At 42.6% G+C, this 12,067-nt stretch overlaps 1 protein-coding gene across 15 annotated transcripts in view; it reads left to right on the top strand.

Annotated features, from left to right (window-relative positions):
- Window positions 1-12,067, top strand: part of SGIP1 (SH3GL interacting endocytic adaptor 1) — a 236,040-nt gene that overhangs the window by 134,736 nt on the left and 89,237 nt on the right. For all 15 annotated transcript variants that reach the window (XM_043963548.1, XM_043963549.1, XM_043963564.1 and 12 more), the window contains 2 exons: window positions 6,308-6,319; window positions 11,177-11,188. In XM_043963548.1, coding sequence (XP_043819483.1) covers window positions 6,308-6,319; window positions 11,177-11,188 — 24 coding nt within the window. The remainder of the gene's footprint in view (window positions 1-6,307; window positions 6,320-11,176; window positions 11,189-12,067) is intronic.

Below are 12,067 nucleotides of genomic sequence, written 5' to 3'. Positions count from 1 at the left end.
TTCCAAATTCCTTTCCAGAATGGCTGGGCCAATTCACAGCTCATCAATAATATATCAGGGTTTCTGCTTTCCCACAGCCCTTTCAACATTTAGTATTTCCTTTTTCTGTTATCTTTACCAATCTGATGGTGGCATTTTTTTAACTAAAGTTTTATATCTGAGACTTAAAACTTAGCTAACACATACATAAGAAAAACTCTCAAGGTGACTGACATACTGAGAATTTAAGGTGTGGGCACCAACATCTACAAAGTAGAAAACATTTGAGAAAACAGAAGGAATGTTGGTGTTCAGCAGAGGGTGCCTAGCACTGTGTGGACAGATCAGTTGGCTAATTATTAGAAAATTTCACTGCACGATTGAGTATACATGAGAGTGTCACATTCCTCTGTCACTTGGTACATAAACTGGGACTTCACATCTCCAGAATGCAAGAACACCTAGGAACTTCTCACTAACCCCCTCCACAACTGTCTCAGCTAAACTAGATGCTATTAATGCCTTATATTGTATGTTTCTATTGAATTCACATGGCACTCGATCATGGTGGATTCAATGGACGGTGGAAAAACCAGTATTACATTTTTTCATTCAAGATCAGGGTCCATACATAAAGCACCACAGGAGACCTGGTACAAAGGCATAAAGATAAAAGGTGGAATGCTGAATTTGGAGATTAGCTAGTAGTTCAGTTCAGTAAGAATGCACAATACATAAAGGAAAATAATCTGAAATAAATATGTAAAGTTATGTAGGAGATTGTGGAAGGCCAGCTGAGGAATGTTTATTATATTCTAAAGGCAAGAGGGAGCCACCAATGGGTTTTGATATGGACAAAAACTGGTGTTTAAGGAAAACAATTTGATAGCTATGTGGTGAATGTTTTGAGGTAGAGAGAGTCTTGAGGCAGAGAAACCAATTAGAAGGAGGAGGAGGAGGAGAAGAAGAAGAAGAAGAAGAAGAAGAAGAAGAAGAAGAAGAAGGAAGAAGAAGAAGAATTTGTATTCACCCAGGGCTTTACAATTTGCAAAGCCCTTTTCTTGAAGGAATCTTAATAAGGTAGATGTTACAGATATTAATTCCCTCAGGTACAGATGAAGAAGCTAAGGCTTAGACTGACTCTGGGACTTGCTGAAGGTCACATGTCAGGACTGGAAGCCAGATTTTTTATTCTAAGTCTAAGGGGGAGGAGAGGTAGCAAGTTGGAGCTGGAAGGGACCTTAGAGGTTATCTAATCTTATTTACCTGTTCTCTTCATTTGGCAGGTAAGGGAAGCGAGACCCAGGGACCATAAGTACCGAGGATGACAAAGATAATTAAGTAGAAGTTAGGGTTTGAATCCAGGTTTTCTGACCACAAGCTCAATATTCTTTCCACTAGCGCACTCTTCTCTGTATCTGAAATATTTTCAAACTCAGAAGGTTTTTTTTGGTTGTTTTTTACATTTTTATTAAGCACCTGCTACAAGTGCCAGGCACTGGACTAAGCGCTTTACAATTATCATCTCATTTGATCCTCTCAACAACCCTGGAAGATAGGTGTTATTATGATCATCATTTTGTAGTCGAAGAAACAGGGACAAAAGTTAAGTGACTGGTCCAGAGTCACACAGTTAGTAAATGTATGAGGCTGGGTTTGAAATCAGTTCTTCCTATCTTCAGACCCATCTCTCTATCCACTGTGTAACTGAACTTTTTCCATGTTCTGAGCAGTGCTCAGAAGGGGTTGGCAGCTGCCACCAGTGTCCCCTGGTATTGCTGGGAGCAGCTGGATCATTGGACTAAATGATCATTCTGTGAGTTGGGCACCAGAATTAGGCTTCTTGTCCATGCTCGGTAAACTGATTTGCAATAGAAATGGGAGGAAAGTGTATATGCCAAAGCCAGAGAAACAGTAAAGATTAAGGGAGATATTCCTCCTTCTTCCTGTCTTTCCAGAAGGGGCTTGTTATTTGGCTTAGAAAGGGCACAACACAGAACACTCAATGTTGAACTTTTGCAGCAAGTGTATAAGTGAATGTGGGCATCCTTGGTATGTGAAGTCGCTCCATCAGTGCAAATCACCACACACCTGTAGAATATTAGAGCCTAAGGCTCTGGGACAAGTGAAGCACCTTGTCTAGGATCACATTAGCTAGTGTGTGCCAGAGACAGGATTTGAACCTATGTCTTCCTTTCTCTATCCTTTATTCCACACTGACTCTCTATGATAGTATAAAATATAGGTAAATTTAAAGTGCATTTGGCTCTAGTATCAGACTCTGGTTTATCTACTGTCTGAAGTAACTAATATTTCACATTCTAAAAATCTGTAATTCCACAGATTTGGCTCTTTCATCTACTGGTGCTGGAAAAATTTCTCCATCCCTTAATGGATAATTCTCATGATCTACTAAGGTGAACCGGTGATAAGCCTCTTTCAGCTTGTCAAGGATGTCCCTTGGATATAACTGTGGGAGGAAGCATGTGATGCTAGTCCTGGAGTCAGGAAGACCTGGGTTCAAATCTTGCCCCTGGACTTTCAAATATTTGTGACCATGTAGAGGTCATCTTCTTTAAGCCACAGTTTCTTTACCCATAAATTGAGGATCATAAGAGCTTTATTACAGCCTCACAGGGTTGTTGCTCGAATTAAGCCACGTGTATAGAATTTTGTAAACCTTGAAGCCTTATATAAATGGTAGGTTTTAGTGGTCAATCAAGAAGAATTTTTAATATTCCCTATGTGCAAGGCACTGTGATGAGGCTAGGCAAAGAAAAACAAAAGGAGAGAAAGAGACAGAGACAAAGAGAGGGAGAGGAGAGAAAAGGAGGGGGGTAGGGAGGGAGGGAGGTCTACTCTTCTAGGCACTTTGCTAGGGTTGGGGATAAAAAGACTGGGGAACAGTCACTAACTTCAAGGAGTTTTCATGACATAATATATGTAAAATGCTTTGTAAATTTTAAAGTGCCGTTTTAAAGTACCGGTAGATATTATTATTATCTTTATGATTATACGTATTCCTCTAGAACTATGATTTTAATGCTGTAAAGAACAAGTCTCATGAGGAACCTCCAACCCCTAATGCAGATCAGCACCTCCTTTGATCCTGGTATTTCTTTGCTCACCCAGTTTAGCACAGTACCTGGTCCATAGGAGAGACTTAATAAATGTTTATTGACTGACTGTAACTTGAAGAGCATAGACATGGTGTCTGGAGGCCCCTTGAAGGATATCTAATTTTTACAAAATTTGTAGATGTCACAAATTAAGGCCCAAGGCCACACAGCTGACATCCTCTAAAACAGAGGTATAAAATGGGAGAACCAGATGAAAATGTAATTGGGAAATATTTAACAAAATAAAAATACAATAGAACATAGATAATGTTAACCCGTGGTTTTCTGAGTCACTGTGCAGCAGGCAGAGATCATTTCTGTTTGAGGTTGACCCGACTGTTTTAAAGCATTCATCACCTCATGGGATGTTTCTGATAATCAAATGACATCATGGGTTAAAAGGACCCTTAGGGAGTCCTCTAGCTTAACTCCCCCATTTTACAGATGGAAAAAGCTAAGGCCCAATCTATTCCATCTGCCCACCCACCATCATTTGAAAGATGAGGAAGCACTAACTAACAAGCCATCTGGAGGTTTCTGGCCTGGCTGCCCTCGGAGAGCCCTGAACAATTCACCCATGATCTCACAGAGAGTGGATGGAAGAGCTGGGAGAGGCGGAGACAGGTCTTCCAATTCCCTGGTTGAACTCAGATCCTCTATTCAACCAGCCTTCCTTAAACAGCTGAGAAGTGCTGGTACTAAAGCTCCAAAGGCCAGAACAGCTGGCTTTGCCTCCAGATGTTGCATTCTGCTCATATTTCTCTCCAGACTAAGAGCATCTCACTCTTCCTCCCCAACTCTGTGTTTCAGCCAAAGTGGTCCATGTGCCTTCGCTCCAGCACATTGAGGCTTCCATCCCTCCTCCACGCTTAGAATGCCCTCCTGACTTCCATTTACCTCCTGGAATCCCTACCTCTCTCCAAGGCTCAATTAAAGGACCACGTCCAACAGTGGGCTTTTTCTAATCTTTCAGTTATTACTCAAGCACTAGATGGCACAGTATATAGAGCACCAGCCTGGAGTCAGGAAGACCTGAGTCCGAATCTGGCCTCGGAAACTTGTTAGCTGTGCGACCCTGGGCAAGTCACTTAATCCTGTTTTGTTTGCCTCAGTCTCCTCATCTGTAAAATGAGCTAGAGAAGGAAATGACAAGCCATTGTGGTATCTTTGCCAAGGAAACACCAAATGGGGTCAAGAAGAGTCAAACATGACTGAAATGACCCGACAACCACAGCAACAATCATCAGCAATCCCTCTGCCCTCCCCCTACCTGCCAAAATTATTTTGTATTTACCTCTCTGACTATATGAGATCCCCAGTAAAATGTCAAAGGTTACAAGATCAAGTTGAAAGAAATCTCAGTAGCCACGTCAACAGCTCAACCGCCGAGGACGAGAAAGGTTAATTGACTTGTTCCACATCATATAGGTGTTAAGCATCGGAGGTGATTTGAACTCAGGGCCTCTGCCTCCAGAGTCCGTGCTTCTTCCACTCTACCCACTGCCTCCCTTCAGAATAGGGATTCTTTTTCATTGTTTCCTTTGTGCTCCCTGTGCCTGACACAGTTCCTGGCACATAGAGATGCTTTTTGAGTTCAGTTTCAACAGGATGCTTGCAAACAGCTCTCCTTGCCCTGAGCTGATGCTCAGTTAATGCTTTATTCTGCTTAGTTCACTTTTCTATTCTTGCTTCCTTCCCAATGGGCTTCTGAAGCCAGAGATAAATCCGTGTTGGCATGTGGACTTTGAGGCTTCTAGTAGGCATGGCCTGCACCTGGCCTGAACCGATGCCAGAGAGACAAGCCACAAAGCAAGTGCTTGCTGTGTTTTCAGTTTGGCAAGAGATAAGAGAGACCTACTGTGTGGCCTCCACACCTCAGATTCCCTTCCCATGCTAGGGTCACACTTCAGGCCTGATTCAGAAGTGGGGAGAGGGGCTACAGGCAATGCTTAGGTCCAGCTCAGTGAACGGCACCAGGGGTGACAGGGAGACAGGAGGCACTTGTTCCTGTGCCATTTTAAAAACTGACCAGCTTAATTAATTAGTGCTGATCATCATGTGTTTGATAAGGCTGGGATACAATTAGTGTTATTTTCTAGTCGTTTCCATCTATGCTTACTTGCGAATTGATGTGTTATAAAATAAATGGTATAAGTTGAGAATGGAAAGAGAAAGAAGAGAATCAAAGGAACTAGGGGAGGAAAGAAGAAAGGAGAGGAGGGAAGAGGAGGAGAAGAGGGGGAGTGAAGAAGGAAAAAGAGGAGGGAAGAAGAGAGTGAACCTGATTAGCTTCAATCCTTGCTAATATCAAGGTTAATGTGTGCAGCATCTCTAGTACCTTCATGATGGTACAGCCAGGGTCACTAATGGACAAGGAAACATGGACAATAAAACTGGGAGCTAATTGAATTCTTTATGGGTGTCACTGATGGAGCCATTATAATTGAGGTCAGGTCTCCTGGGTCAGGGACAACTGGAGTACTCCTGCAAATATCTACTTGTTTTTTCTCCCTCACTTTTAAAGCTGACCTTTCCAAATACCCCAATGTGTGGGTGTGCACAGATGTGCACATTGGGACTTAACAGCCCAATTATTATTACAGACTCCTACTTTCTCCCTCCCTAAGCCTCTCCAGAAATGCACTTTCCTCTACAAATTGGAGATTCTGTACATTTTCCCCAAGTTAAGTACTGTATGCGTGCCTGGGCCTTCCTACCACATGATCATGGAAGGAAACATAGAGTTTTAAGAGTTTAAAAAGTCTCCTTTTACAGGTGGGGAAACTGAGTCATATAGAGAGGTGATCTGCCCACTAATAAAGTTTAAACCCCAAACGTCTGATTCCAAGTCGAGTCTCTTTTCCGCTCCTTCTTGAAAAACACAGCTGTGCCCCTTTTGCATTTTAAAAATGTTTTTGAGAGAAGTAAGCCCTTTGGACATGGTTTCTAAAAGCCTTAAATATGAAGGAAAGCACCTGATCCCCACTTCATATGACATTAAGCCCCATAGCATGAGAATACACTTGTCTATGGCTCAATCAATTTCACGTTGTGAGTTGGGACTCCTGCCGTCATCTTGAGGGCACACATGTATTAGCCATTCCCTGGAGGGTTTCCCTGTGTAAAGGCCTGTTTGCTTTGAACTTCTTCTTGGGGACCTATTTCATCTCTTGTGCTTTTTTTTCTTTTTTACACGCTTGCACTTTTAGAGGAAAAGTCCGGTAAGACCTAACATTCACCTTTTTCCTTTTCTCAGCCTATGATTAGCTAAACTCTGTTTTTTCTCTTTCTCGTTATATATAGACCTGGTTGTAAAGTAGAATCAAAACACTCTAAGTAAGGATAGTAATAATGCGGAGGGTGTCTGGAGGAAGGCAACCAGAATGGTGAAGGGCCTCCAATTCAGGCAATTTGGGATTGTTGGAAGAAAATGGAAATATTTAACATGGAACAAAAAAGTTCAAAATGAGAGGAGAAATTATAGATGTCTTCAATGACTAGACAGTGTACGGTATGGAAGAGGGATTAGATTTGTTCCACTTGGCTCCAAGGAGAAGGAGGACCAATGGATAGAGGTTGAAGAGGCCCATCGAGGTTTTTTGCCAACTTTCTACCAGTCAGAAATGCTCACAAGTGGGATTGGCTGGGCTGCCTTGAGGAGGAGTGGGCTTCCCTTCTCTGGAAGCTTCAAGCAAAGGCTAAGGGACCACATGTCAAAGGGGAATTCTTGGTCGATTAAAGGTTGGATGTGATGACCTCAGAAGTACCCCCTCCCTACAGCTCTGAGATTCTTACCATGGTGAATCACATTGACTAAGAATTGGACTTTTTAAAAACCCATCTTGTCTAACCTGCTGACAACACAGATAGATATATAGATATAGATATAGGGATATGGGATAAACATTTAAATAAAGCTGTGGACCAGGAGAGGCCTAATTATTGTTTGTAAAAAATGAAAGAGGGAGGTGCTTATTAAACTATTTGCCAACTTATCGCTACTGACTGAAATGGGATGAGCTATCACAGCCTCGCTAAGTTGAGTATTGCAGGCAATCTTAACCAATGTGCACTTTGGGTACGAAGACAATTCATTCATTCAACAATTATCTATTAAGTGCTTACTATATGCAAAGCCCTATGCTAGGTGTTATAGAAAGACAAGTCAATTAGAATGTATTAACCACCTACTATGTACCTGACTCTGGGAATACAAAGAAAGGCAACAAATAAAAATAACAGTGCATACCCTCAATGAGTTCACATTCAAGGCCACCTTCCATTTCATAGAATTACAAAATAATAGAATCTGGGAGTTGGAACAGCCCTCCGTAGGCATTTAATCCAACTCCTACACAAAAAGAATCCCCACTACAATATGCACAACAAATGGTCCTCCAGCATCTGCATGAAGGCTTCCAAGTCTTCCACCACCACTGAACTCATAGCCCATTCCCCTTTGGCACAATTCCCCTTGGTGTGGAGTTTATTCTGATCTCGATCCTAAATTAGTCTCTTTACAAATTCCATCTATTGCTTCTGCCCAATCAGAAGATGTGTCATCCCTGTTCCCATGGCAACTCTTCAGATTTTTGAAGACAGTGATTGTGCCTTCCCTAACTCTACTTTTCTACAGATAAAACCTCTCTGGTCCTTTAAATTTATGACAGTTTTCACTTAGTCTAGCTAATAATCATATATACATACATACACATACACACACACACATATATATATATATACACCTAGTATATGTATATATGCATACATGTATATGTATATTGTGTACATGTTATATATGTATATGTGTTTATAAGCCACTAGCTTCAAGGCATATTTATAAAGAAAACTGAAGATCTGGTGGAAAGCCCTGTGATGATGTGATAAGAGATTTCTGGGCTGGGCAGGCAGAAAAGATTCATCTGCCTCTACATTGGGCAGAAAAGCATCTGTTTCTCCTATCAGTAACATTGGGCTAAGGCTCCTCAGTGGAACTGCTAAAGTCATGCAGAGCCCATTAAGGAGGAAGAGAGCATTGTGCATCATAGATACCCTGGAGGCCCATTGGAGAGTAACTTAGAATCAATTGTGCATTGCCTGAAGAATGACATTAGAGAAGACCTTGTATTCTGACTGATTTTTTAATGGAAATTGCCAATGGTCTCTCTGAGTCATACTTAAACAGTTAACTGTGTTAGACTGTCCAAGCTGATCAAATTCAAATTTGGACAGAACTTTCTGAAATAATGGGTTTTGTTTTGTCTCCGAGAGGTTGTCTTGCTCTAAGTATTCCCTTTGTCCTTCGAGCCAGACTCAGAGTAAGGCCACTTTCATACTTTTATTTTTATGTGCTTTTAACGGAGAGTCTTATTTTCCTTTTTGGGTATAGCTAGGTGGCACAGTGGATTGAGTCCTGGGCTTGGAGTTAGAAAGACTTGAGTTCAAATCCAGCCTCAGACACTGACTAGCTCTGTGACCCTGGGCAAGTCACTTAACCCTGTTTATCTCAATTTCTTTACCTGTAAAATGAGCTGGAGAAAGAAATGGCAAACTACTCCAGGATCTTTACCAAGAAAACCCCAAATAAGGTCACAAAGACTCAGCTGTGACTGAAATAACAGAATAACTACAGAAAATCATTCTCCTTTATCCCTTTTCCTATTTCACAATTTTATCAAATTTTCAAGTTCCCTTGTCAATGATGGCTTAGGGGTTTGATGAAATATAACCAGAATAAATGTAAAGTCACTCATGGGTCCAAAAATTCAATTTCACAAGTGAAGTTTATATCAAAAAGATAGGGGGGACATTAGAAAACAGCAAGCTCAATGTAAATCTACAGTGTTATGTGGCAGCTAATAATATTTAATGCTATCTTAGATGGTGTTAAAGGAGGCAGAGTATCCAGAAATAAGGAGGGAAACATATCCCCACTGTTGTCTGCTCTGGTATTATTCTGTTAAGTTCTGACTTCTAAGATCTTAGAAGGGCAGTGGCAGAAGTGTGTGTGTGGAGAAAGGCAACTGAGATGATTAAGGGCCTCAAATTCATGTCATGAAAGGATCAGTTAGTGACATTTGGAATATTTAACCAGAAGAAGAGAAGACTTGAGGTAGACATCATGCCTATCCTTGACTATTGGAAGGAATGTCATGGAAAAAAGAGAATAGACCAGAAACAATGGGTGAAAGTTGCAAAGAGGCAAATTGTACCTTGATGTTGGAAAAAGCTTCCTAATGAGAGAAGTCCAAAATTGGGTCTTGGAAGGTAATGAGATCCCTGTCACTGGAGGTCTTTGAGCAAAGGTCAGATGAACACTTGTTCTCCCTAGAGGAGATTCTTGTCTGACTCTTCATGACCCATTGGGGGTTTTCTTGGCAAAGATACTGGAGTGGTTTGCCACTTTCTTCTCCAGCTCATTTTATAGATGAGGAAACTAAGGCAAACAGGGCTAAATGACTTGCCCAGGGTCACACAGCTAGTAAATGTAGCCCATCTTTGGGTGAGATTGGCTCCTCAAGGAGTGTGACAGGCTTCATATCACCCCATTCTTGTGATACTAGCAAGTATCCCTCTGCTTGGCTCATCCTTTCTGAAGCAAGTGGCAGGAGGCTTGTAACCAGCCAGTCTTTCCCATCTCTTGTCTTCCTCTTGTTCCAATCATTGACAAACTGGGCTTTGGAAAGAAAGAGCAAGAGGGATAGACTGTGAGAGAAGGCACAGACCAAAGCAGAGGAGGATTTACAGGAAGAATACCACCAGCCTACCATGGGAGAGTGCCCCCCCCATTCACTAAGGACAGAGGAGTGAGTTGACCATCCTCAGAGTTTCCTCACAAACCCAAATTCCCCTGAATACCAGAAAAGAAGGAGTTGCAGGGTACATTGGCTTTCATTTTTTTTTTTTGGTGAGGCAATTAGGGTTAAGTGACTTGCCCAGGGTCACACAGCTAGTAAGTGTGTGAGGCCGGATTTGAACTCATGTACTCCTGAATCCAAGGCCGGTGCTTATCCACTGCACCATCTAGCTGCCCCAGCTTCCATTTTTAAAAGGTCTACTCTCAGATTCCTCCCTGGGAGAGTGAGAAGTCATTTTATTCTTTAGTAACTTCACATGCTATGGATCTGAGGGACTAAGAAATACTTAGGATAATGGGATTCTAGATTTGAAGCTGAAGAGGTCTTAGAGATTATCTAGCCTGACCACTTTATAGGAGAAGCTAAGGACCAGAAGGGGAAAGCAGTGAGCTAAGGTAAGTGATTTGCCCAAGGAACCAACGTCCTCTAGCTTCTGATTGTAGTCCCTCTCCTAACAGATCCTGGTGGTGTGACCCTGGGCAAGTCATTTACTCCTCAGGCAAACCTCCAAGGCTCTAATGCATAGAAGGGACTGACCTGCATTGGCAGAGGGAGTTTGTGTACCTGGGAGTCCTCTATACCAATGAAATCACAGGTTCAGTCCCTATCCTTTCTGCTGCATCTTGCTGCTGTCCTCTCCTGTCCTACTCCACCACACTGAAAACCCAATAACTTATAATGACATGAAAAGCCAGGTTAGATTAGGAACCTCCAGCCCCTCAAATCTCTTCTCATCTAGCTTCTTATGGGAGCCATAACTACGGAGGAGCAATTAGGGATCTGCCCCAGGTTACTGACATTGAGAGCCAACAACCTTCAGAGTCCTAAAGTGGGTGTTAGAAACAGCTGGGCTTAGCACCTAGTTAGCACCAGCATCAGCAGGAATCCTCTACACCCAGCAAGATAGCATCCACCTTGGTCTTCCCTCCCCAGCACTACCCTCAATACCCTCTGCCCCTCTGGTTGGAGGACAGAGGAAGAGCCCCTCCCTCGAAGGTGGGGACCCATGCTATCTTTTTCTTCATTTCCCATCGGGCTGTATACCAAGGGACTTCTCTCTCATGCTCCAAGCCAGGACAGTTTCTGTGTGAGAGGAAGGGGGCCTATTCAGTGGGGGTCTGCTCAGGTAACTGTGTGAGACTTGATACTGCCCCAATCTATTTACTGATCTGTCACTCTCTGACCAGGTATCTGTTCTCTCTTCCTTTTTGCTGATCACAGAGGCGCAGCCCGGTAAGGATTATCACATTTTTTATCTTAATGTGGGTTATGAAAGCTTCTTGCAAAGGCACTGGGGAGTGGGGGGGGGGAGTTCATGAGGTTGGGTACCTGAGGCTCCTGGGGAGAGTGAGCCCTGTCAGATACAGCTGCACCCTCCCAAGGCTTCCTTACTGAGCATGGCCCTGAGTACCTCCAGATATCTCAGACCTTTTCCAGAATAGACAATGCTTCTAATCTAATCCCCTACTTGGAAATTACAGCCATTAGGAGATACATCAGGGAAATAAGTGTGTGGGAGGCGGGGTTGGGGGTGGTGGGGGAGTGACCAGGGATAGGGGAAGAGTAGAGGGAGGGGAAGAGTAAAAATTATATTAAGGAAATTATCACTCTTCACAATAACAATTGTTCATCAGAACATGAGAACAGTCCTTGGAATATTACCTATGAAGGTCTGTGTATAGGTGACTTTAAGACTTTCTTAAGGGACAGTGTGCTCCCAAAGTCATAGGATTGAAAGGAAGGGACCTCAGGGGCCATATAGACCCGCCTCCTCATTTTACAGAAGAGGAAACTGAGGCCCAGAGAGGCTAGGTGACTTGCCCAAGGGCACAGGAGTAGGAAGTGGCAGGTAGGGTGTGAATCCGGGTACCCTTATCCCATCACAGAACTCCAATGTTTATTATCGAATTCTGACAGTCAAATCTCATTAGTGTGTCTGAAGTACAACCTGTCAGAAATCAGGATCTGGGAGAACATGAGAAATTCTTCTCATCATGAATAGACAGAGATGTCTTTGTTTAGTTCCAAATGACTCCACTCTGTTGATTACTCTGAGGAAGCAGAGAGCTTCGCACTAAAATCATATTCAATCCACATCAATCAGCTAGCGGA

This window comes from Dromiciops gliroides, chromosome 4 (assembly GCF_019393635.1).
Source record: "Dromiciops gliroides isolate mDroGli1 chromosome 4, mDroGli1.pri, whole genome shotgun sequence".
Classification (NCBI taxonomy): domain Eukaryota; kingdom Metazoa; phylum Chordata; class Mammalia; order Microbiotheria; family Microbiotheriidae; genus Dromiciops; species Dromiciops gliroides.
The sequence above is the reverse complement of the archived record's forward strand: the minus strand, read 5'-3'. Positions and strand labels throughout refer to the sequence as shown.